Here is a 27,918-nt window from a genome sequence, read left to right on the forward strand (position 1 = left end):
AACAACAAACAGCGTGAAGATAATGCAGTAAAACTGTACTGTACTGCAGTAGCAGTAGAGCTCCTTCGTCCAGGGAAGTACTGCTAGTGGCACCTTGCCTACTGCCGCCGAGCATCTAATGTTTACTGCATTTCGGTTTTGAAGGATAAGGGTACTGATGAAACTATACAATGCCCCTCAGAACTTTGCAATTTAAAGCTCTGAACGGCAGGTCTTATAGACAGGCGTGTCGCTTACCACCAGTCGTACGACTTCTTCGTCTTACCACTTGGTATCATAAAAAAAACACAATCAAACATAACAAAATGTTTTATTAGCTTTCCTCTGAAAATTAAGCAAATAAAGTAAATAAAAAAGCTTAACACAGACATAGACCTACCTACTAGATCATTCATTATCAATAAGTAATTCAAATTAAAAATATTAAGTACTTCAAAGTTAGTAACAACAAATTTTAACATGAAATGCGTAGATTAATTGTTTTTATACAAAGTTCATTTGGAATACATTAATAGTTCATTCATATCCATGTATCCCTGATACAACATTATTATAAAATAAGGCAATTATTGTTTTACCTTATTCGTTACCCCGGTAGACATACAGCTTAATTTCCCAACCATAACCTATTGCCTATGTTTAACTTTGCACGCCATTACGGCACCGCCGAACTCCTTTTCGAGGTACTTGGCGACAGCAATGCAAAGTGCGTCGTTGTAAGGTGCAGCCACCACTTGGATGCCAATTGGCAAGCCTTGACTGTTCACACCCAGGGGTACCTAGAAAAATAAGGTATGTTATATCGTCTCTTAAAATACGTAATTGTGGCATGTCGTATCTTCCAAATTCCAAACGGATGGATGTTTTTTAATTTCAAAGCTTATTTAATGGGCATGTTTTTTTTAGCTATATTTGATGAATATCTGTTCAGTTGTTTAAATATTATCAGTTGTTATCCCAGGAATGTCAGTCATAAGATGAATAGTTATTTTACTTCCATTTGTCCGATCGTTTTAAAATTAGGTATAGGTACTATGAAAATTAGATGACATTACAATATAACAATAGTATGGTGATCTCGATCTGATGCTGCACCCCGGACAGTCTACAGACTTCCCAACTCCCCAACTACTCACAGTAGAACTATTTTATTCGTAGTATCGGGGCTTTTGAATTTAAAAGTTTTATTAAGCCGATTGCTGCACAGTCAATGCTCAATAAAAAAAAATCGCCGAAATATTTTTAAAGAACGCAAAGGCCACAAATTCGGAACGACCACGAACGGTGGCGCGTACAGCGGAGCGGGAGCGCGCAAATGTGTGTATTGTGTTAGATACATCCACGACGGACGAAAAAACATCTATCAGCAGCGACTATCATCTTTGCACTCTAAAACAACACAATAAGGGAGATGCCACACGGGCGTTGCGTCGTCGCTACTGCGTTGATGTCAAAGGACTGAGTGCCACACGAGCTGTTCCGTTGACGCGCGCTATTTCAACGCACCGTGTGGCATGTATGTGTTCTATTTTATATGTAGGTAGTACAACGCAGTTGCAACGACGCAACACCCGTGTGGCATCTCCCTAAGGCATCTTTCTACGATTTTAGAGAAATTGCGCGAAAGAATGACACAACCATACCACACAAAGCGAAAATGGCGGACTTAGCTCAAGTAGGTCTAACGAGACCTACTCAGTTGGCACGCGTCTGACGCTAACTAACCACTTCTACTGTACATATATTGTTCTGTGGATATGTCCAACATAAGACACAACGTGAAACTGTACGCGCCGCCGTTACAGCCAAAGTGTTTAAAATCTCTTTATGTTCTGTGTACTCGATGTTACTTACTTGAATAGCAGGGCATTTAAGCATGTTGACCACCCCCCAATAAGCAAAGTTGTACGGGCGAACCATACAGGAGTAATGGTAAGGCGCCGGTTGTGGCGCGCTAGGGAACAGCAGCACTCCATTATCCCCTAGTTTACCCTGAAAAAGATTCATTTGAAATTGTTCTAGAAGAATCATTTTTTACAAATATCACATACGTTTGGTTTTCGTGCAGCTATGTTTTCTTATCGTAATGTTTAATCTTGGAATGTAATAAATATTGTAAGAAAGCCAATAATTCTATATTCATTTTATCTGATAAACTAAAATGGTTTACACGGCAACAGCAATAATTATTTTGGTTTGGATCCAAGATAGGGTTATCATTCCGAAATTTGAATAGTCCGGACAAAAGTGTGACATTTGCAAAAACTCCGGACTTTTTTTAACAAAATAAAATCGAAAATTAAAAATAAACTCTCTCTTGCGCGGCAGCAACGGTAAGCAAGTTGATTTTTTTTTCAAATTTAATGGTATTACAAAATGCTAGTATATGCCTATATAAATATATTACTATTCCTCATTTGACTCCGTCTGAAAAGACAACGAAACCGTCGTCGTGTCTATGCGATATTTGTGCGTAGATAAGATAGCGAAGATAAGAAGAAAGCGGGGAAGTCACTCCGCGAGACAAAAATCTTTTATTTTTCTTGGTTGATTGCTCAATCCTGTCATTATCCAGCGCAGTAAGTGAGAGTCTACAGAATTGCGAGGTGGATATTTTACTTAATATTCTGAAAATTGTTACTCTAATCTAAAAAATCCGGACAGAAGGTCAAAAAGCCGGACATTTCAGGATAAATTCGGACTGCTGACAATCCTAACACAGTCTGTTTAATTTTTTTTGGTAATCAACAAAAAAGTAAGATTTGTAGAAACAAGGCCAAAAGCATGTCAAGCTTGACACATGAGACTTAAATTCAACTCTATGCCATTTATGATAAGAACGATCTAAAGTCTTAAGTATCAAGTTTGATGTGCTTTTAGTACATATAGTCAAACATTAAAGTAAAAGATATAATGGTGTTTTTTACAATAATAAAAATTATACATTTAAAAAGAAAGTGAAATAATAGTACGACACAAATACTTACAAATAAGTCATCCTTGAGGTCCTTCGTAATCTTTTCAGCCCATTCAGCGTTTACTTTGGGCAATACCTGCAACTCCAGCAGTCGCATGATCGTGAAGAAGCAATGTCTGCTTAAACAAGTTAACTGTGGACAATACGTCATACTGTTAACAAATAAAATAACCATATTTCGATTCTCAATTCTAAAATGTTGCAATACCATGCCACATATATGCGTCTTCCCACCTTCGATATAGTCAAGTAGCTACAATACAGTGTATTTTTTAAATGTGACAGTAAGGGAAAAATCCAAAAGACACAATGAAACTGTTGTTTTTGTCAGGTGTGTGCACACACACAACAGAGAGCGCAATAGAGCCTAACCAGAACTGGTTAGGCTGGTGAAATTACAGGCACATGGGGTTTATCAACTAAGGTATCGGGGTGACGGGGCAGTGTCCTTAGAATCTTTGTGATTTAAAGCTCTGAGTGGCACTGCAACAGCCATAGATATGCAACTGCTATGGACAGGCGTGTCGCTTCCCACCAGGCGCGCGATTTGTTCGTCTCGTCACTTGGTGTCATAAAAAAAAGATGACAAACCTTTTTAATAAGTTCTACGAAACAATTAGCTTTAGCCACTCCATTATTGAACAAGGAAGCATAATCATCAGGTTCCTTGGACATCCAATAAAACCATAGCTTGTACATGTAGCCGAATCCTTCGTGGTTGTATGGTTCAGGACCGTTGCCCGAGGACTTTATTTCGTTGCTGATCTTCGCTAGGACTCTGAAAGAAAGAATATTGGATTAGTTCACTCAATTCTTACACTAGGTTACTACAGAGGCATTAAGATTATCATTTCCTATGTTTAAAATTTACATTAAAAGTATTTTAATTGAAAAGTCGTATTACAAAATTGAAGAGTATGTTTTAGATAAAAAAGTATGGAAAGACAAAAAGAATCTAGATTCCACACAATTATGATTCAAAGTGTATTCCATAGCATTTAAGTTTATTTGAACAGAGCAATCCCTAGAGTTTCTTGCTCGTTCTTCTCAGGGAGGTCAGCGTAGTGAACGAGCAGTAGCTTAAAAATGACGTTTTCAAGTGTAAAAATTTTACCTATGGAATAAATTTTTATTTGACTTTGACTTTGAGGTCCCAAGTTCGAGAAATATTTGTATGGCGTACATTTATTTCTCTCGTGAGTTTGGGTGTAATTTGTGGTTGTCTATGTTGGTGTCCGTGGCACCCGCAACACAGGGTTTTCTCATATTAGGTTGGTTGAGCAGTGAGGTAGTTGGAATGTCATCTGGTTAGCGACGTATAGTGAAACAGGTACAATTTTAGATAGTGTGTTTATTCGTTCATGGTGCAAATAGAAGTGAATTAATAATTCAATTATGATACAAAGAATCTTATGCCTACTCAATATTTCCTTCCATATGGAATCCAGTGACCTACTAAAGAAGTCACGTTACTTCGACACATTACAGTTTCCCTAGTGCGGGGCTTAGTGCATGTGTGCGTTATTATTATTACTAATAAATATTTTTATAAAAATGTAATTTACTTTAAGAAAATTAATAATTTTTTTATGAAAAAAGTAGCGACAAATGTAACATATCGTACTGTGAATACAATATTGTATTAACTCGAAAAGTGTATTTTCTCAGAATCGAAGATAATTGCTCGTTTCCCGTGAAAGATAATTAAAATGTATGTATAGGCTTATAGGTTATAGTTTCCTACAAACAATTTCGTACTTGCCAAATATATTTAAAAATAAAAGAGAAAAAATAATTTTATATTTTTGAATAAGGATTATTTTGGCCAGAACTAGCTCACAGAAAGCGTGTCTCATTTTGAGTTAAGTAGATATCTTTTAGTTGTTTGCAATATTCTAAAGACAGTTTTATAAACGTCTAGAGAATCAAATTTTACGTTCAATAATGGTATAATCTTGAATTTCACATATTTTGAATTATAACACTATTGTAATAGCAGTGCGATTATGAAGTATTTAATCGCGAGGCAAGATTTTAGGAAGTGAGACTGTTATTTTAGCCTGTTTTCAGGATTTTATATGATCAGATAAAGTACATCCTATCGAGTAACACATTAGCACATGCTTTAGACAATATCCTTAGGTGTATCGTATAGTTTTTGTAAGATCGTTATTTAATAATAAATACCTAAACCATTTGATCTAGAAAGATCTAGTGACTTGCCTTGAAAAGAATAGTAATTTTTTAACCGACTTTAAAAAGGAGAGGTTCTCAATTCGACTGTATGTTTTTTTTATATATGTATGTTACGCGATAGCTCCGACATTTGTGAAGCGATTTTGATCATTCTTTTTTGTTGGAAAGAATATAGTGATCCCACGTAATTTTGAAGAAAATATTTCACCTCTTAAGGGTGGCTGTTCATGCATGAAGACTCATTTTTATAAATAGCGCCTAAATGTTATTAGAAGGAGCAATTATTGTAATGGTTGATTTTGCTATGCTCCAATGGAAGGCGTTTTTCTCTCGATATACTTTAAACAGTGAGAACAGATTTTTATTATCTCCTGTGTTAAGTCCCGTACATGGTCCTAGACCGAAGCCGGATCTTGTCTACCTGTATTCAAGGCCAAGAAAACAAGTGAACTTAACTGCTAGTGATCAAGGTCGTGGATGTAGACTGGCGAATGTGTACATAGCCATTTTTATATGTTTCACGACAAAGGCTATCCTCATTGAACTTGACAAGCAATAATTAGTACAGCCATGGTCGGTAATGGTAAGAAATATGCCCAAGGGTTTTATTTGGGGCATTATTGTCGAGTTAGCTTGCATGCAATCATACTATTTACGTGCAAGTGTAATGAAAAGTTTATTATACAACTTCTTCGTACTCGGATGACAAAAAGCCATGGTAGTGACCCGTTTTCGCTCTTGCAGATTGTCTTGATCTACAAGTGTTTGCTTACAAAGAGCAATCCCTAGAGTTTCCAACCCATTTTTTCTAGAGAGATCTGCCTTACGAATTCAAGAGTAATTTGCTTTACTATGAAATAAAGATTTTTGAATTTGAGTTTGAAATTTATGTAAAAAGGGTGCAAAAAGACCCATAACGAAAACGAGAACTACGCATTCTTCCCATCGTTGCTAGTATTTTCTTGTATGGGTCCACGGCTGGGAACCTGATAGTTAAGCAGATATTGACGGTCAAAGGGATATTTTTTTCTCGTGTTTTTTAAGAAATCTGTTTTGAAATTTTATTACTAAATACATATAACAAAATGATTAGTAGAGCTCGTTGTGAAAGAGCTCGTCCAGGGAAGTACTGCTACCTTACCTATTCTGCTGCCAAGCAGTAATGTTAGCATTACTAAGGGTGCTGGTGAAATTACAGGCACATGGACCTTGTCAACTTATGTCTCAGTGTGACGGGCGCAGTGACAGTGCCCCTAAGGTCTTTGCGATTTAAAGCTCTGAGTGGCACTGCAACTGCTGCGGATAAGCGTGTAGCTTACCATCAGGCGCACGACTCGTTCGTCCCATCATTTGATATTATAAAAAAAGAAAAAAGGAAAAACAAAAAACTTTCCAAACAAACATTATATTTTTTTTCTTAAATTTAGAAGTAAACGAGGTGTTTGTTTCTGCTAACTAAGATTCATTATAAAAAGAATACCTGTTCATAGCTGCTTTCATTCCAGGAGTCAGAGGACTCACGTGACAGTCATCGGCAGATTCGGTGTAAAAGAACTTAATGTCCTAAAAAAAAATTAGTCATAATAGTTTCTATTTTTTTTTACGATCTCCATTGAATTATCTATATTTATTTATTTATTTATTTATTATAAAACATCTTGCGGACTTACAGCTAAACCAAAGTGCCCAGCAAGAAAAAACAAAAAAAAAAAATCGATACAATACTAATACACTACTAATATTACATATAAGTATTACCTTAAAATTAAATATAAAATAGTCATTTATTACAAACTAACTAAAGAAAACAGAAAATCAAAAATAGCTTATATTAGCATAACGAGTAATGGCATCAATGAGTTTCGACATGTTATCGGCAAACACATCAGCATTCCGGTCTAGTGCAAGGAAGTCATTTAAAGAAATTATTGCCCTGTTGGTCGGTGCATTGTATCCCTGTAAAGTGCGCGCTTGAGGAACTGCAAAAAGGTCACGTGCGCGCCGTCCCCTGCGACTCATCGTGCTAACGTAGCGATTCGGCACAAATAGAGCCAACCTTTCAAGAACGGAAGGATTATCGACTTTGTGGCGTAAAAGCCGGCAGTAGTGCACAAGCAGCCGAACCTTCCGGCTCAGTTTAAGCGAGTTGATCCCTACCATCCCAGACACAAATAGTGAAGGGAAAAGAAAGGGATAATATCCATACAACCTTTTGTAGAGATACCGAGCAAATTTACGCTGCACTTTCTCGATCATTAAGCTGTATAGCTCTTCTTGAGGATCCCACACTATAGCATTATACTCGAGCTTGGAACGAACGTACGCATTGTACAGTATCACAGCAACTTTGGGGTCACGGAATTGATATGCAGTCCTAATCACAAAACCTAACACTTTGTTAGCGGATTTAACGATATTAATGATATGATCGTGCATATTCAACCGGGTGTCTATCGTTAGGCCCAGATCTTGTATTGAATTGACACGGACAAGCGGAACACCCGACAGGTGGTAGTCCGCATGTATCGGATTTAAAGACCGAGTAAAAGAAATTATTTTACATTTAAGTGCATTGAGCGGCAACTTATTAATTGCACTCCACTGAGCTACGGCATCGACCACCCGCTGAAGCGAATTGCAGTCAGCAACATTACTAACTGGATGCATGAGTTTGAGGTCATCCGCAAATAGAAGGAAATAAGCTCCAGTAAGGCACTTCCCGAGATCATTAATCATAATTAAAAATTGCGTTGGACCTAAATTACTCCCCTGGCTTACGCCTGAGCGGGTAAAAAACTCATTTGATCTAAAACTAGACACTTGCACATATTGTCTGCGGTCCTTTAGATAGTCGGCGAGAAAAGATAGCAACTTGGGAGTAAAACCTAGGATTGAACATTTACTAAGTAACACGTCATTATCAACGAGGTCAAAAGCTTTCCTGAAATCAAAATATATTGCATCGACTTGTCGGTTTGAATCCATCTGACTTAGCACGTAATCAAAAAAGCAAATGTGGTTAGTGACTGTGGAACGCGCACCACGGAAACCATGTTGCGCTTCATCCAACTGATTACTGATTTGCCTTATAAGGCTACCGTTGATAATACTCTCAAAGAGTTTACCAAAAGCGGACAAAATAGCGATTGGCCTATGAGTTGATATCTCGGTGGATTTTGGTTCCTTTGGTATCGGGATCACTCTCGATACCTTCCACTATAATGTTGTTATAGGAGTATAACGAAAGGAAAAATAAGTGTTGTATTTACTCAGTGCTTCCTCAGAAATTTCTTTGGAGATGCCTGAAGTTGACCACATATTGCTTTGGTTAATAGAATGTTAAGTGACGATCTCCGTTATCGAGTGGCTAGCATACCGGTTCTCATAGCGTCGGTATCTCTGAGGTCTCAGGTTATATCTCCCGACGGGTCAATGGGTCTTTGTGGTACCGTCGTTGTTTCCGATTTCCATATTACAAGTGCTTTAGTTACTTAATTTGAGATGCAACATGACGCATGCAGAGCAACTTAGTAATGTTGCCTGAATTATAAAAAAAAAACAAAATTAAAAGTACCTACCTGAATATTGATGTCTCTGTCTAACTTCAGAAGGTGAGCTTTGTCTCCTGCCACGATTTTGGTTAAAGGCGCAATGTCTTCAACGTGTTTGGAAATGAAGCCCAGTGATAACATGGAGTCTTTATCGGTATCATCACCTTTGCGGAAGAATACTCCTGTAATCAAAATATTGATAAAATGCTAGTGTTATTTCTAAATAATAATACTTTATAAATTTTTGCATGTGCGGATTTCTCCTGTCCCTGAATAACATGAAACGGAAACACATTTTTTTAAATGTAATTTTTCATTTATTTAAAGATGTTTTTAAGATTTTAGCTCTGCTACTTAATTATCATACTTATTAAAGTTTTTAAACCCATGTTTTTCATATAACTGTCCGGACCTCTGTTTACAAACTTTTTAGTACTCATTTTAGTCCAGAATGGTTTACACCAGTATCATTCAAGATCCTTAGTAAGCAGTACGTATGTGAACGATGGAAGTACTGTCGCCCCTATTTCTGCCGCCAAGCAGTAATGTGAGCATTACTGGGTTCCGGGTTAGAAGAGTAAGGGTGCTGGTGAAGTTATAGGCACATGAAACTTGTCAAGTTATGTCTCAGGGTGACAGTCGCAGTGGCAGTGCCCATAAGATCTTTGCGATTTAAAGCTCTGAATGGCACTGCAATTGTTATGGATAGGCATGTCGCTTACCACACACAGGTGCACGATTTGTCGTCCCGTCACTTGGTATTATAACAAAAAAATCCTGGGTGGCGAAATGCTGCTTGTGTAATCGCATAGAAATATAATCCACGACGTTCATTCTTTTAAAATCTACCATCAAATATCCAAGTGTCCGGCCCGAAGATATAATTACCACCGCTATTAGGATGTGTACCTTTTCAAAGTACACATCCTTAAAACCACGAAATATTTTGAAGTCACTATTGCTTCAATCTCGAGTTACCTGCCGTGACGCGGCACTCGAATAGTGCGTATGTAACAGTGTCGGCTGGCGTATTTGCACGCAATTTAAGAAGTATCTAATTACCGTTTCCCTATGCGTGAATAACGTTTTTCTACAACACGTGTTGTCGCTTGTTGAAATAAAAGGGGCTCGATTTTTAACTTTTTCACGTAGGTATATATATGCCTATTACTACTTAACTAAGTGACATAATTTTTTTTTTACCAGAACTGTTATAACCTGGTCTCTCGCCCAGTGGGGCTAGCGCGAGATACTGCTATTCTCGCGTAGAAATCACGCTCTATGTCGCTCTCGCGCAAATCCCGCCCTATTGTGCTAGCCCTACAGCGCCCACTTAACGTTGAGTTTTGGGACACCGTGCATATTATACGATGTCCGAATATTTTCCTTCACTTCCAGTTTTTGAAATTAAAAAATAAATGTCTCGTGTTCTAAATACCGTGTATGGTTCGTAAAGGTCTTTTAAAACCCTGTATAATAAATGTAACAAAAAACCTGGATGTACTACGAAGTATGGTATCAAAGGAAATAATGGTGTCTCACAAGGTGATGTTTTAGGACCACCACAGACCATATAAGACCACAATCAAATATAATATGAAAAAAATAATGTTTCATTCATTTTATTAAATTTGTATACCTCTTAGATTAGTAGTTCCAGGAGTAGGATAATGACCGAACACGCCGCAGTAGAACGCAGGCATTCTGGTAGATCCTCCGAGGTCCGAGCCTGAAAGCGTGTACAAAAAGTTAATGCTTAACTGATTTCGTAGTACCACCGTAACCATGAAAGTGGTACTAAAGCGCAGATAAAACTTTTTTTATGATACAAGTGACGGGACGAACAAGTCGTGTGCCTGATGGTAAACGACACGCCTGTCCTGAACAGTTGCAGTGCCACTAAAAGCGTTCTTAAAATCGCAAAGATCTGAGAGGCACTGCCACTGCGCCCAGTCGCCCGAAAGCATAAGTTGACAAGCCCCATGTATATATGTTCACCATATAAAGCTGCGAATAGATAGACTGTATGTCTAACGTGCAGTCTCGCATTTAAGATTCGTATCCTGCTGTCCCCAAAATACTTGACAATGTCCCGCTTAGACAAAACGGGACCACGTGACTTTAATTTAGAAAAAATGGCGCGAAAGCGAAAAATGTAATTATAATGCCAGTCCACAAAACTATAAAAGATTAGTTATTCTTTTATCTACACACATATCATAAAATCTCTATAATGAGTTAAAAAACCGCGTATTACGACCAGCATAAAGGTAAACTGTTTTGTTAGAATAAATTTCTTATCTGTGAAAATGTTATTATTGCTTCAATTCTATGATAACATTCGATGATAATAATAATATTACATTAAAATTTCGAACATCTCTGAAAAACAAAACAATTTGTTTGGACCTCAATTCTATTATCAGTCGAGATGAAGTTTTATTCGAAATGAAATGTCAATAGCAAACAATTTTGACAATTTCACACGTTACTTGATATCAAACGATATGATAACTGGAGCCGATTCTAGTTTATCTATAAATTAAAAATAAAAACTACGGTTGTGTGACATGTGTGAGAAAAGTTTTTATTTGCCGCCATTTCGCCAGTCGTAACACGCGGTTCCTGAACATATCACAGAGAGCTTATAATATGTGTGTAGATAAAGCAGTGTATGTAACTGTACCTAATTAGGCCTTAAAACATTCGTGAGATGCGCTTTTATTTTCATGCCTGTCATTATGTAACAGTCACATAAACTACTATTTTTAAATTTTTTGTCATATAGTATTTTAGTCTGTTTTTTTATTGTTTTTATTAATTAAACATTTCGTAACTATCATAAACGTGGTGTTTTATATTTTAAAATAATTATAAATTTACAGGCGTTCCGCTCTGAGGGTAAAAAAATAATGGACACGTTATGCATGCTGTAGTTAATACGTGCAGTTGAGAACTATAATTCGAGAATCAAAAGCAACAATTGACATTCCTGAGATCATAAACGATTTTTTTGTGTCTGAAACAACTTGATTTCTTTCAGTAACTGCAACCATTACTCGATTTTCAATGTTTATTTCCTTAATAAAAAGTGCCTTCACTTTTTTTGGAATTATAAAGGTTCTGAATACAATAACATGCTACAAGTAGCATTTATTTATGCTTCCATTTCAACATCATTTTACACTTAGTACCAGGGTTAGGCGCGCGACGGTAACTGCTTGCTGTCACTGCATGCAGTCGGTTTCGACTATGTATAATTAAAGGTATAATGCCTTGGCGTCTGTGGTCGAGTGGTTTCAATAGTGTCGCCATCTCTGAGGTTCGATTTCCGGCCTGATCAGTGCAGGAAAACTAACTTTTCTACATTGTCGCGGGTGTGGGTATTTGTGGTATAGTCGTTGTTTCCATAACACAAGTACTTTCTTTAGCTACTTACTTTTGAGATCAGAACAGCGTGTGATGTTATATAATGTTTAATATTTATTTATTACTTAGATGAGAGAGATTTTTAATGCCAATGTGGATGGAAGGGTTTAAGAAGAAGTGTAAGAGGACGTCCCAGAAGGACTAGCATTGATCAGATCAATGGTGTCCTGAAAAAGGCTGGGATCCGAAGTGACAAGAATAAAAGAACCGTGAACCGTCAACCGTGACCGTAGGACCTGTAAAGGGCCCGAAATGTTGGTTTGTTTGAAAAAACATATATACGCGAAGTAACAATCGCGGGAACCTAAGAACTCGATAAGAGTAAGAGAAGTTGTATGAAAAGGGTAGTTGATGTATGTGAAGCTAGAAAGTTGTTTCAGAATAGAGTAAGGTGGCGTTCCGTGGTCTTTATATACTCCTGTGGCGCGTGCTTATGTATGTATTTATTACTTGCCGTATTCAGTGTTGTATAATCACGTATAATTAAGTCTAATAGTCATGTCCGGTCACCTACTTGCCCGGTATGTGACATGTAAAGATTGGAGATTTGCATTGAATGCGTCGTAATTGTGGAAAAAAATACCTTGACCAAATTTTCTTCGAAAACTGACAGTCAAATGGTCTACCTGATGAAAGATTACCATTGAACGAACCCTTAATATCATTTCGTCATCATCCATTGATTGTCATGAGACATAAGACAGACAGATCCCATAGTCCCTAGTAACGGTAGAGCTCTTTGTGAAAGAGTTGTTCAGGGAAGTACTGCCACCTTATCTATTTCTGCCACCAAGCAGGAGTGCTGGTGAAATTACAGGCACATGTGCGCTGCGTGCGTGCTGCTAGCATACCGTACGCGCGCTGCGCGCGTGCAATTACATACATGTTACTATATTATATATTATGTGGCGCGCGAAAGGCACGCGAACAGATCGCACAACGTAATGCACGTGTGCAGCTCGCGAGCCTTTCTACGATCTGTACGCACCCTAAAAACATCATGATATTCAATAAAATAAATAACAGTTTAATACCCAAAGAACTTCATACTTACACAAACTTATGGTAGTAGCATAAGAAGCGGTAAGGGCAGCCTCGGCTCCACTGGAACCTCCAGGCGTCCGTCCAGTGTGATGAGGGTTATTTGTCATGCCGTATACCGGGTTACGGGTTTCTTGCCTAGATGGACAAGATTTAAGATATGTAAGTTGACATAACAAGTTCTATCTAGCTATAGATAGAACTGTCTTATTCAAAAGTAAGTGTGCATTTGTCCTCCATCTTACCTGATGGAAAGTGACGATGAGGTCAACGATGGAGCATGCACACCTAAATAATGCCTATTCACTCTCGCCTTGAGAAGGTCTAAGTCATAACGTTCAGGGAACAAGTCTGCAGGCAAGGAATTCCAAATTTAAGGAATTTTATTACAATAAGTACAGAATATTTTTGAAATATACGGAGACGTACACACAGGACTCTTGTCGGCGCTGTACTATTTCAGCTTTCTAATTTGTGATTTCAGTGCAAACGAGAGTTGATATTTAAAAGTGATATAAGGCCCTTTTCCCTGATGAGTTGCCAGAGATGGCTGACCTTTATTTCGTCTCTATTTCTGGTTATATACTCGATGTTTGTAGGAATCAAATACTAATCGCGAACTCACAATGTATGTTCGGCGTTAATGAAAGTCACATAATAATTTACTCTGTGTTTTTCTTATTTGTTCCTCCTGTTTTCAGGTATTCGGTATTCGGTATTTGACCTATTAGTGGTTCAAACTTCAGTCAATAAGCCGTATACCAAATGATAACCGAATATTCGTGACTGACTGACTGTGAAAAAATTTACGATGGAAAACTTGTGACTTACCAAATTAGGAGTTCGGGTAGATTTGTAGTCGCAACAGGAATGGCGCCAGCTACCTTCAGACGAACCAGAGCCTCGCTGTCTTCCGTAGCGACTTCACGACGACGCGACCAAAGGCCCATTGTAAATTTCATGCCTTTCATTGCGTGGCTCTCCTTCAATGTGAATGGGACACCTATTAAAGAGAAGGTATTATGATAACTGAAGATACGGAAAAAAAATCGCACCTTTTAAAGAAAACTCGTCACAAAGTTATAAGGGTTTTCAATCAGTGCGTTCTATCCGTTATGACATGGAGCCCTGGCGTAGACACTCACGATACGGTTAGCCCGTCAGTTAAACGCTTAGCGAGCTATGCTCGGAGTTTTTCTGTAAGATAAGATTTGAAATGAGATTATCCGAGAGAACCAAGATCGTCGGTCGTCGACATAGCTGATAGAATAAGCATGCTGAAGTGACAGTGAGATGGCAATATCTGTCGAAGAAGCGATAACCGATGGGGGAAACGAGTTCTTTAGTGGAAACAACCGGTCGGCCTCTGGCCAGTTCATAAGAGACGATCTGCGAAAGGCTGTTGGTAGCAGATAGACGTGACAAGCTGAAGACTGGGCAAAATAGCGCACATTGGGAGAGGCCAATGTCCAACAGAGGACTGCGATAAGCTGATGATGATGACATGAAACTAGCTTCAAGCGATATCTTGTTGTAGCTTTGAAGTTTCAGATCTTAATATTCTAAAGAAATCTGCAAGGCACCTGTTAACCTTGCGCAGGAACTTCACATATATCTTCATATATCTTCTTCTTGGCGTGTTGACTCTGACGTTTATATTTGTACCAGAGAGGACCAGTACTTAGCGACTGAGACAGCATTATCAGTGGCGTTATAAGGTCTTCGAGTGTGCAGGTGCAGGGACACGCAGGGCAGGACAAAAGATGTGCCATTGTCCGGGGAGAGCCACCACATAGACATGCGCTCTCCGAGCTATAATAAATATAGAGCCCCACCCGTGCATGCACTCCTTTCTTCGGTCGACTTGTATCCGCAGCTTGTTTAGAGACTTCCAAGTTTGCCAAGGTAGATCATGCCCAGGAGGGAGGTGCTCCGACAGCGGGATGAGTGATGCCGTGGGGTATCTCTCGCTTCAGAGACTTATTCGGGCCTGGATAGATTCCCCGTCCAGAGGACATACTTCTTTAATGCTATGGCGACTCTTTCGCATCTGGATTCTGGCACACATACGTGTATGTAACGTTTTATAACTTTCCTATTTAAGCATAAAGCTATAGACTCATTTCGTCCGACCAACGGGCCACTTTTCTACGCTGGGTGAGTTTGTGTAACTGTTACTCCACAACGACACTGAAAGGTTTTCTGATGGGGTTCCAGGCCTAAGTCGCATACTGTTAGTGTTGTTAGTTTAAAAGTTATCATAATGTCTAAGATATCCCCCACGCTAGCGTCTTTCGTTGTGACTCGAAATACGGTAATGTCTAGTCTCTAAAATCTGTCTTCTGAATTTTTCAGATGTAGCCTTATTACATCATATGATCTGCTTTACCAAAAATTCCCTAAGCACTTACCAAGGAACGGTTTCTTTCTGGCCTCCTCTTCGGACATTCCAGCTGCGATGATTCTATCGACTTCTCTTGCCTCATCCAGAGCGGCCACATAACGCTCTTCCGCCACTGCATTGATTATCGGGTTCACCTGGAAGATACGATGGACTAATTTACGAGTACGTAATTATACAAGCGAGCGTAATGAGCGATGGTAGAGTAGAAGAACGGTAGCTTCTCAATTTCTCAATAGACGGTTCTAATCTCTGGAACCTCTGACATATTTGACATAGTGTAATGAGACAAGTAGTGTAATGCATTTCCACGCCCCGTGATGTCAAACGCGCTGATTTGCATGGGCGAGGGCGCTGTAGTGCAAGTCAAAAAAGGAGGAGACTCCGCGATAATTTGTGAACCGATTTGGAACATTCTTTTTTGTTGGAAAGAAAGCACCTGGTGGTGGGCAGTAGTGGTCCCATTGAAATTTGTAGAACATATTCCACCTCTACGGGGGACAAACTAGGTGAATCCGGTATCGCGCACTTTCCGGAAACCGATTTGAATAAAACTTGGCAATTAGACGTAATTCCATGAACTTTTGACATGAGTCTTTTATGTACTCTGGTGCTGAGAGTATATAGAGAGGATACCGACTAGTGGCGGATCTGAATAGGCCGCCACGGGCGAGAAAGGGCTCGCTCGGGCGAGCATGGCGCGCTCGGGCGGTTCTCTTTCTACGGTGCGTTTCCAAAAAACGCGTGGAACAGACCGCGAAAGATGCCACGTGCCGTGGAACCTATTATAATAAATTCCCGCACTTTGTTAACTTTAAATCGGATTAAAACCCATTATTAACCTACAAAATCGAGGATTAAAACTATTTACAACTAAATATTTGTTATAAATCGAGTTTAATTCAAACTGAATGAATTTCCTTGAATTTTGAAGCGAATTTGTTATTATTATTTCAATGCGAAAAATCCTAGTGAGAATCCACAAGATTGCAATGTGGATATTTTGTGGAGTTGTCTCTTTTTCGTGTAAAATTTGTTTTTAGTGACGGGATGAACAAGTCGTGGTCCTGGTGGTAAGCGACACGCCTGTTTATAACAGTTGCAGTGCCACGCAGAGCTTTAAACCGTAAAGATCTGAGGGCCACGTCACTGCGCCCGTCACCTTGAGACATAAGTTGACAAGTCCCATGTGCCTGTAATTTCACATTGATGACATTACTGCTGGGCGGCTGAACTAGGTAAGGTTTCATAAGGAGCTCTACTGTTTGTTACCAAGATTATTTCTAGAAACTTCTTGCTTATATTGTTTATGAAAATGTGGGTACATTATTTTTCAGTAAAAGCGGCATTACAGATGTGAAGAGAGAGTGCAATAAAGCTAACATTATGGTCCAGATATTTTACTAATTACCTAATTAATTACATATTAGGCAGACGCTTCTTTATGGAATTGAAGCATTCCTTTGGTGTTTAAAATACTTAAAATATTTTTCTATGTGTATGTGTAGAGAAGCACTAAGTTTATAATGTTCCATTATTTAATGTCTGGTGTTTCCCATGCCCATGTGGAATATCCTAAATAAGTAAATAATAAGAGGTTAATGTAGGTTCAAGACTTAATCATTTAGGATTACATAAATGGTAAACGGATTTAATTAAATATACCTAAATTGATACGTTTTAAAAACAATAATAAGTTTTTCTCTATCGGACCGAAAGTTAATTAAATAAAGTAATGTATTAAACATTTTCGGATCAAAATCGCGTAAGTAAACAATATATTATATAAGATGTTTGGTGAGCTGTAATACAGGTCTAGTTGCCTAGTACGGACTCCAGTCTCTCACAAAGGTTTCCACATATGAATATTGTTAGTCTTTACCTAATTGTAATGTCTGCTCCTTTGTGTTGAGATAATAAATAAAAATTATTATTATTATTATTATTATTATTATTTTCATCATACTTGTTCGTAAATGGTATGATTGCATGGTGGCTAACTTGACTATAATGCCCCAAACAAAACCCACGGGCCTTTTCTCTTTCCATTACAGCCATGGTCGGTAAGGAGTTTCTTTTTTTTTGTAGCACGACATATTCAATTCAAGTGGAGTCATTTGCCTGTCATGTATAAAAAAAAAAAAAAAAAAAGTTGAAGCAAGGAGGTTATTTGAGTTCGAAATTAAAACACTTGGTTAAAATGTTATCTAAATAGAAATTTAATTGTAATTCAGTCACATACTACTTAAATACGTATTATTAAGAATTACTTATAATTGATTTCAATTATTTTGTGCATAAAAATTTTGCAATTTTTTTTACAATCCATCATGGCTGTATGCATGTTTGCTTTTTACATTTTAGTTCGAGTTGTATTATCTATGGGAGAATTAAAAACAAAAAAAAAAAACCCGCCATTTGCCAATTTCATAATAACTGTTGTGTTGTGAACCATATTTATATTGTATTTATTTCCTCGCAAATGTGATGAAAAATTGTTTGTATCATGGAACGGACGGTAAAAAAAATACAAAACTCCAGATATTAAAGCTCTCAGTCGTTGGCTTCGTGCTTCTAATAGACCCTCGTTAGTAATTGCTTATTTCGGCCTTATTACATAATCTATTAATGTTTTTTCAAACAAACCAAACTTTCGGCTTTATCTACACACATATTATAAGCTCTCTGTAATGTGTTCAGAAACCGCACGTTACGACTGGCGAAATGGCTGCAAAAACTTCTCACGCATGTCATACAACCGTAGTTTTTATTTTTAATTCATAGACAAAAACTAGAATCGGCCCCAACTATCATATCAAAATTGTTTGCTATTGACATTTCATTTCGAATAAAACTTCATCTCGACTGATATTAGAATTGAGGTCCAATCAAATTGTTTTGTTTCTCAGAGATGTTCGAATTTTGAATGTAGTAATAACATTGAATTCGAAGCTAATGATAATAATAACATTTTCACAAATAAGAAATTTGCTCTAACAAAACAGTTAACCTTCATGCTGGTCGTATTTTGCGGTATTTTAACACATTATAGAGAGTTTATGATATGTGTGTAGATTTACATGTACATTTTTTTACAACATCATGTGACGGGACGAACAAGTCGTGCGCCTGATGACAAGTTACGTCTGTCCATAACAGTTACAGTGCCACTCAGAGCTTTAAATTGCAAAGATCTGAGGGGCACTGCCACTGCGCCTGTTACCCTGAGACATAAGTTGACAAGCCCTATGTGCCTGTAATTTCACCAGCACCCTTACCATTCAAAACTGGAATACAGTAATGCTGACATTACTACATTTATTTTAAGGACCTATTGCATTCACAAAACCTAACGCGGTTGAAACGATGGCTCATCTTAAAACTGGATCAACTAATATGAACACTACTCCAAACCATGACAGGACATGATGCTAGCAGGAGCAACTCCTTCCATCGCCATTAAGAAAACCCATCTGATTATGGCTTTACAAGCCGATGGCAGATTGAAATCGAAAAAAAAAAATTTAATTAGTCTGCTGCAATTGTGTGACCTGTGAAGAACCCGGAACTTGATTTTTTTTAAGTTACTTTAAATCGCTCTCCAGTAATACTTTCTAAATGCACGTTAGGCGTTTTACCTTTTCAGTGTCGATATATAGACTAACAATTTATTTAATATATTCAATACATCACAGAAAAATTATTAAAAACATAAGATTGCAAATAACCGACGAATAGAAAAAAAACTATCTATCGTCTTAAGCCTTACGAAGTGGTTTTAAAACTACGCTAGCTTGAGAAAAAACTTAGCAGATAGTTAGACGTACTCGATTGTATTTTTAGCACAAAAAACTTGAAATACGATAATTATCATCACGAGTGGAAACGTTATTATGACGCTCTTCGTGTGCTACCTTCGGTTTTACGGTTTCGTCATTTAGCTTGTCTGCAATTTTGTGGTTGACGAATTGTACAGGTTTTGCTGACGAAGATATGTACGTATCTTTATTGTTATCGTTAGACATAAATTGCTGAGCAGTTATTTACAGTTTTATTTTTAAAACGTTTCTTCAAATAGTATTTAGCGTACATATAGTGACTATTTTTTTTAACAACAATTGCTTTACTTTATAATAATGTTGTATCAAGTATTTCAAATGAACTTTGTTTAAAAACAATCATTCTACGCATTCCATATCAAAATTTGTTGTTACCAACTTGGGAGTGCTTAAACATTTTTAATTTGGATTAATGATTGATAATTAATGTTCAAGTAGGTACTGCTTATGTCTGTGTTAAGCTTTTTTATTTACTTTGCTTCCTTAATTTTAAGAGAAAGCCAATAAAACGTTTTGTTATGTTTCATTAAGTGCGTTTTTTTTGTAATACCAAGTGACGGGACGAACAAGTCGTGTATCTTGCCCCTTGTTACCCTTAAACATATTTAAAAATAAATTATTTGACTTGTTATGTAATCTGTGTATATATATGATGTCAAAGATTATTTAAAATGAAAAGAAATTGACACATTCTCGTTTATAAGTATAACCGATTCAATATATTTATAAGATTTTTTTAATAATTTATCTATTGTAATTAAATATCTACAAGGACTTACTTTTAAATGACAATTGACGAAATGGCTTTTAAAGTAATAAAGAATATTTAGTAGTTACAAATACCAATTGATATCAATTCGAAATGCAAATTGTGGATTGAAGAAAATGAGCAGACTTGGTACCCGATGCTTGCGATTTAAACTTTGAGTGTCACTTGATTATACAATAACTTTTTTATAAAAAAATAACCAACTTCAAAGTTCGTGGAAATACATCTATTAGCCAAGTTTTGTTGAAATCGATAACCGGAAAGTGCGCGAAACCGGAATTATCCCCTAATTTGCCACTCTTAGGGTCGTATTCCAGAACGCTACTCAATACTCAAGTCAGTGAGCACTGAAAATCATACTCAAGTCCTTGCCTTTAGGGTCGTATTTTCAGTGCTTGAAATCATACTCAAGTCTGCTCAAATCCTGGCTTGAGCATTGAGTAAAGTACTGGAATACGACTCTAGGAATATTTTCTTCAAATTTAAATGGGACCAACAGTAAGATACACTCTTTCCAACAAACAAGAACATTCAAAATCGGTTCACGAATGCTGTAGTAATCACGTAAGATACATACAAAAAAAACAGTCGAATTGATAAAAGTAAGTCGGTTAAAAAAAAAAGAGTTCACGACAATATAGTACCTATGCCTAGAGAAACTTCTAATTATTCGTAGGCCTGTCTATTTGAACTACTGCGCTCCTAATGTAATCTGTTAAAGTTTTTTGTCAAAATAGTTTTTTTTAATTGTCAAATTGCAATCTGTGTCAAAGCGTACTCCGAAAATCCAATCTTAAAAAAAACATCATGTTGATAACATGCGAAAGATGTGTGTTAAGACGACGATGGAAAAATTGCGTCATATGTTATGTATATAAAAAATTATCACCTGTTTTATCCTTTCAATAACAGCTCGCACCAAATCTTCCGATTTCAATTCCTTTTCTCTTATCTTCCTCGCCAATGTAAGTGCACTTTCTGCCAAAAAAGCGTGTTTCTCCTCCAAATCCGGAACAACCTCCTTCTTACAGTTCCAGTATAATGAGAATATGAAATCTACAACCCTATCCAACCAAAATCGGATATAACACAATACAGTCTTCAAAGTTGAGCACGCCATTTTCGAACACTGAACTTAGACTGACGAATTCCAAGTCCACAATGAAATGAATAATTGTACAGAAGTAGGGGCACCTTTCTCTGAACAACTAAAGCATAAACACTTTCACTGAAATGAAGAAATTTTTAAGAAAAAATATTTTTTGTCGAGCGGTCAATGCACTTTAAAAAAGTTTCAACGTAAGTGGTTTCTTAGTGCTGCAAAAGTCGTTATAGCCAACAATGTAAGCGATGGATATGAATTGTTGAAAATGGTTACTCATTTTCAACAATTCAAACAACAATACATGAGTGAAAAATATAGTAAACAAGTATCTATTAAAACTACTACTAGAAATCGAGTAGCTAACTTAGTTAAATTTTGAATTTTTGAATGAGAGTTTTAAATTTTTACAACTACTGCATCATAACGTGCAACACAGACAGCCTCTGTATATGTAATTAATATGTATATAGTATTAAGTATACACTCCTTGCTTGCCAGTCTGATGCGGCAAGTGATTAGGTGAAGACTGAAAATTAGCAAATCGTTTTTGTCCACATTACTGTTTCGATAAAAAAAAGAAATCCGTTTTTTATATATTTCTTGCAAACCAACGTTTCGGGCCCTTTACAGGTCCCATGGTCACGGTTGACTCAACAAATATACGCGATTTAAAGCCGGAAAAATCACAATATGTCTGTGGGAAAAATAGTTTCATTTCCTATATCAATATTTGCTTCGTTATTTTTTTTGAATGAAGAAGTGTCATATAGGTATTGGGACAGTGTCAAAGATTGCTACATTTACCTCTATTTAGAGCAGGGATCACGAATCACTGCTTTAAATAGAAATAAATGATAAGATTTATTAAATAACCTTGATAACCATTGACTTACAAATAAATGGACGACGGGTCTAATACAAAAACTACGAAAAAAATGTCCCAAGTTAACCTATTCGAAATTTAAATTGTAATGTCATCGCAGTATCGCGCTGTCAGTAGAACAAATGAAGACTAAAGCGGAGTTTGACGCTCTGTATACGATTTTAACGCCTTACAAGTTCGGACACTTTTTAGCGCGGACCCGACGTCCATATAATTGTAAGTCAATGTTGTTAACTAAATAAATGGCCCGAGTTCGGAACAACGTCATAACACAAACCAATAACAAGTTAAACCGGTATATAACTGAACCTTTTCTTTTTCTTTCAAGAAAGCATATCGAATAAAACATATGATAATAACATACATATGTTTTTACCCTTGGCGTAACAAAGCCACTTGTGATTACACGTCATTGTTTCTTTTTTATAACACTAAATAACAGGACGAACAAGTCGTGCGCCTGATGGTAAGCGCAATGATTATCCATAACAGCTGCAGTGCCACCCAGAGCTTTCAATCGCAATGATCTTAAGTGCACTGCAGTCATCTACTCTCTGAGACATAAGTTGACAAGTCCCATGTACATGTAATTTCACCAATCCGGAACGCAGTAATGCTCACATTATTGCTTGGTGGCAGAAATAAGTAAGATGGCAGTATTTCCCTGGACGAACTCGTTCACAAGGAGCTCTACTGCTACCAAGATGATTTCTAGGAACTTCTTGATTATGTATTTTATTAAAATGTGGGTACATTAGTTTTCAGTAAAAGCGGCAGCGACGTGTAGAGAGAGTGCAATAAAGTTAACATTACGGTCCAGAAATTTTACTAATTGCCTTATTAATTATTAGCCAGACGCTTAACTGGCTAAATAGTACCGAAAATTAGGTAGAAACATTCCAAAATTTATCTAAAATTTTCATAGTTAATAACCCGAGATTCAACTTCAAGAAAAACACATAGAGAACATAATACACTGGATAAAAACAAAGTAAAATAATACACTTTCTTGGTGTAATAAGGCGACATCTACAAAATACTTAACAAGTTTTCAGGAGAGAAGTTTTTAAAGACTACGATCGAAGTTGTTCGATATCTTTTTGTGTTTCAAAAAATCTATAATTTGTTTCGTGCGGCTGGTATTATTTTGCAGATTTTCATAACAAAAGCACCTTTGACGTGTGGTCGCATGTCGTTTTTAACTCGACACTTTAGAAGCAGTAGAGCTCCTTGAGAAAGAGTTTGTCCAGGGAAGTACTACCTTACCTATTTCTGCCGCCAATCAGTACTGTGAGCATTATTGTGTTCCGGTTTTAAAGGGTACTGGTAAAATTACATGTACATGGGGCTTGTCCACTTATGTCTCAGTGTGACGGGCGCATTGACAGTGCCCCTAAGATCTTTGCGATTTAAAGTTCTGAGCGGCAATGCAACTGTTATGGATAGGCGTGTCGCTTATCACCAGGCGCACGTCTTGTTCGGCCTCGGTATTATAAAAAAAATATTAAAAAGCATTGACTTACAATATGGACGTCGGGTCCGCGCTAAAAAGTGTCCGCACTTGTAAGGCGCTAAAATCGTATACAGAGCGCCAAACTCCGCTGTAGTCTTCATTTGTTCCACTGACAGCGCGATACTACGATGACATTACAATTTAAATTTCGAATAGGTTGACTTGGGACATTTTTTTGCGTGGTTTTTGTATTAGACCCGTCGTCCATTTATTTGTAAGTCAATGTTAAAAAGCTTATATTTTTATTGAATTGATATTCAATTATTTTTATGTGAAATTACTCCACTAGTTTGTCATATTTATTAATACAAAGATCGAATACTCAGAAAAAATTCCTTTGATCCGTTGGTAGCTATAAAGGTATCTAACTGTTTGACGGAATATCATAGATGGCGCTACGGCTAAAAACCAAATACAAAGATATGGCGCAAGCACATACAAAAATTCGTGAGGTCCGTTGCTACGTCCCTTGGCTTAGTTGGTATAGCGTCTGGCACGGTATGTTAGAAGACGTTGGTTCGAATCCGGCCGGATCGAATAAGCTATAACATCTTGAAAAAGATTTATTTTTGAAGGTGCGGAAATACAATTTACAAAAAGTCGACTTTCTCAAAACTTACTCCGATCGAGATAGCGCTTTTCGGCTATCAGCAGCTTGATTTTGAATGCCTCTCCTGATCCGAATCTGCGTCTTTTCGGAGTCGAGACGCATAATTGCGATTCACAACTGGCCGATCGGAAACTTTCGACATTTGTAATCGTAACAATTGCTGACTTAACTCACAAATTAGAAAGATATAGTAGGAATCAGGTTCATCTTCTCGCTCAGAGACTACCCAATCGGACCGATTGAATCAAAATCAGGACGCAGGGCAGCACCCGACCATTGCGCCTGTCACCATGAAACATAACGTTATCAAGTCCCATTATACCGCAGTTTATAATTATAAAAGTATCTTTTTTAACGCAGTGTTTAAATCGGGTTAAAACCCATTAATGTCCAAAACTATTTACAACTAAATATTTTTTTGTAAATCGAGTTTCGTTCAAATTGAATGTTATTATTACAAAATGTTTATTGCTTTCTTATCTAGATGATTCAATTTGCCTTTCTATTTAATCGATTAAACAATTCGATTTCAATTGAAAATCGAATTAAAATAAATTGGTACAAAAATCGTTGGATCATATGAATCGATCTTCATAAAAATCGAATTGTAATGTGTAGTGAGAATCCACAAGTTTACAGGGCGGGTATAGTGTGGTAGAACTCAGATTTTTTAATCGCAAAGATCTGAGGGTTACTGCCATTGCGCCGCCACCTAGAGACATAAGTTGATAAGTCCCATGTGCCGGTAATTTCACCAAAACCCTTATCTTTCAAGACCGGAACACAGTAACGCTGACATTACTGCTTGGCGCCAGAAATAGGTAAGGTGGCAGTATTTCCCTGGACGAACTCTTTCACAAGGAGCTCTACTGCTGCTAAAATTAGTCATTGGGTAACGTCTTTTCGATATCGGTTTAGGTTGTATCTATCTATCAGTAAAGGTTTTTGATATTACTTATATTTACGGAATAATCACCTTGGGCACACTTAACGATTACACTCTGTATAGTAAGAAATAAGTAATACATTCCGTCCTTTTTCAAGTAAAAGAATGATTCTACATGTGCGACGTTTTAAATAGTTGTTTTTCAATACAAAAATAACAATATTTTCACCAATACCTTTATGACTTATTGGAAGGGAAAAACTTTAAAACCTTGACACAGCGTTTCATTAACATATTTTAATGAGTCAGCCGTGACTGCGTGACCTGTGAAGACCCCGAAACTTAATATATTTGAAAAAATAAATACACGCGATTTAGTAGTGATTTCAAAGCGAAACTTCCATATAATTTTATTTATTTAGTGTTTTCTTTCAAAAATTCGTATGTCAAGTATTTTTAATGCGCAACATAATTATCCGGAATAAGTTCGTTGGTGCGTAATAACTTGAGTAACCAGCGATTGGGTAACGGACAAATTGTTGCTAAATAAGCTTGTATGTTGCATAAAACAACGCACTTACTCCCATTTGAATACAACGTTTAATGCTAAACAAAATAAAATTGTCCAACCCTAACTTACAACTATATAGATTTAAGTAACATCGTACTAAAGTCTTTTAGCAATTATTCTTCGTTAAATTGTCTCCTATCGACCAATAATTTTCTATATTACAGTCTTGGAACCGGTTTTATGAATAATCTTAATCCAAAATCACGAATTGTAGGTAGCTATTTTCTTTAATAAAGTTTGTAAGTGCAAATACTTGCTTTAAAATCTAATCTATAAACAACATAATAGCATAGTAGCATGTATTTATAGCGATTACGTATCATGATGTAACATAAAATTTTATTTTGGCGTAAATATACCTACATTTTGCATGGAGTGCAGTGGATCATAATGAGAATTAATTGGTTATTTTTTCCGCCATTTTGTAATGTACCTGACAAGATGGCGAATATTTGTAAGACACCGGAATTTCAAAATACTACTTACAAGTCAATATTATAAAATCCGTAATTAATTAGAAGTAATTATTTAAAATAATGAAGCGTTGTGCTTCGTTGGAGTATGACCGCGTCTACTCTCTCTACGCGACGTGGGTGAACTGGCTTACGAGATCGGAAACATAATGACTAGTTGTGGCTTCGTTCATGTTGTGGTATTGGGTTGAATAATCCCATTACCCAATATGTTATTGCAACGAAGATATGCCGGCCGGTTTTTAATATTTGAAGGTCATGATTGTAAAATATTTATTTGAGGAAAGAAAATTTAAGTAGGTAGTTATTTTGATAGATAAATGCTTTGTTCACTTCTACAGCAGCAGTAGATAAAATTAAAATTTGAAATAAAATCAGCAAAATTTTAATGGAAATAACTAAATAAAAGGTACTTTTAACAGTAGGCACTATTACAAAAAACTTACACCACTCGTCCACTCAGACAAACTATTGGCTTTATTTTTTTTTAGGATAACGAAGTAATAACATTTTTCGTCCTTCGGGACACGGTATACTGCTGCCAACTAAAACGCGGCCAAGTGATAAAATGTTATTTCGAATTGTTACATGAACCATAACCCTAATTTCAGAATGTTGAAATTATTTAATGATATTTCAGCTATGCATCGTTAGTTTGTGGACGGCAGACTGTCACATCTTAGATTTTAATATTTCTGTCGTATCAATCAATTTGTATAAATTCTGTTCAAATTACAATTTCGAGCACCTAGTACCTACCTATTACGGCTATGATGAAAGTACGCCAGTAAATAGATATTTAGCGTCATACATGACTGCGTAAATAGTACTTACAGTAGAGAATGTAACAGACTCACCCATTAGGGTATGTAAATGTACAAATAAAAAAGATTTAATCCAATACCAATCAATTGACCGCATTTAAAACTAAATGCACAATGAGTTACAATTTAATGTGTTGAAAACAAGCTCCAAAGACCAATTATACTACAATGGGAAAAACGCTAAATGCTCAACATTAAACTGTACTAAATATAAATAAAGCGTCAAGCCCAAGCAAGTATGCCCTCAGTTTTGTATGAAATAATGTATTTTTCTAGACATATGGTCACGTAGAATACAATATATAGCGCTAAATTTAAAAACAATATTTTCGTTTTAATACACTGGGCTTTCACGTGATCTCAGGAATAATATTGTCTGGGTCTGTATCAGTTCACATATATTATATACATTTTGATCTGCACGGGGCCTTAGGAGGTTAAGATTAGTTGGCTACTAATATAGCAAGTAATTCATTGTTGCAATAGACCTTGGACATATAAATAACAATACAATACAAAATTTACATAATATGCATCGTTATGAGCGCCGACGCATTAATTATGCGCGTTTTGTATCATTGGCAAGCATCATAAATCAATTTATTTAATTAGATTGTTCTTAAATTTTATATAACAAAGCGCCTGGTGGTAGAGTCTGTATTAAAAAAATAGCTTAGTAGATTGCTATTTTTTAATTGTAGGCGTGGGGATATACGATGAAAAAAAAATTGAGATCAAAACAGCTAGTTTCAAAATGGCTACCGTAGAAAATTAAACTATTGAAAAGTCTGTCCCGGATGACGAAAATTTTTATTACTGAAAACGACTGTACAGAACACGGATTTCCGTA

The 27,918-nt window shown here is 36.7% G+C and overlaps 1 protein-coding gene across 1 annotated transcript; it reads right to left on the minus strand.

Annotated features, from left to right (window-relative positions):
* Positions 1-344: 344 nt before the first annotated feature.
* LOC113231567 (fatty-acid amide hydrolase 2-like) lies at positions 345-26,390 on the minus strand. Its single transcript, XM_026465905.1, has 12 exons — positions 26,258-26,390; positions 21,093-21,431; positions 15,606-15,732; positions 14,026-14,197; positions 13,208-13,332; positions 10,364-10,453; positions 8,752-8,906; positions 6,654-6,736; positions 3,569-3,755; positions 2,988-3,110; positions 1,855-1,992; positions 345-779 (listed from the first exon to the last, which is right to left on the minus strand). Exons 2-12 carry the CDS (start codon positions 21,321-21,323, stop codon positions 627-629), a joined length of 1,584 nt encoding a protein of 527 aa, XP_026321690.1. The 5' UTR covers positions 21,324-21,431; positions 26,258-26,390; the 3' UTR covers positions 345-626.
* Positions 26,391-27,918: the final 1,528 nt, after the last annotated feature.

This window comes from Hyposmocoma kahamanoa, unplaced genomic scaffold, assembly GCF_003589595.1.
Source record: "Hyposmocoma kahamanoa isolate Upper Pololo Valley unplaced genomic scaffold, ASM358959v1 65, whole genome shotgun sequence".
Classification (NCBI taxonomy): Eukaryota; Metazoa; Arthropoda; class Insecta; order Lepidoptera; family Cosmopterigidae; genus Hyposmocoma; species Hyposmocoma kahamanoa.

Coding starts and splice junctions, on each gene's coding strand:
- LOC113231567 (XM_026465905.1), bottom strand. CDS start 21,323: ATGGCGTGCTCAACTTTGAAGACTGTATTGTGTTATATCCGATTTTGG. Junction 10,454..13,207: donor TGCTACTACCATAAGTTTGT/GTAAGTATGAAG, acceptor ACACGCTTTCAG/GCTCGGACCTCGGAGGATCT. Junction 1,993..2,987: donor ACCTCAAGGATGACTTATTT/GTAAGTATTTGT, acceptor AATCTTTTTCAG/GGTAAACTAGGGGATAATGG.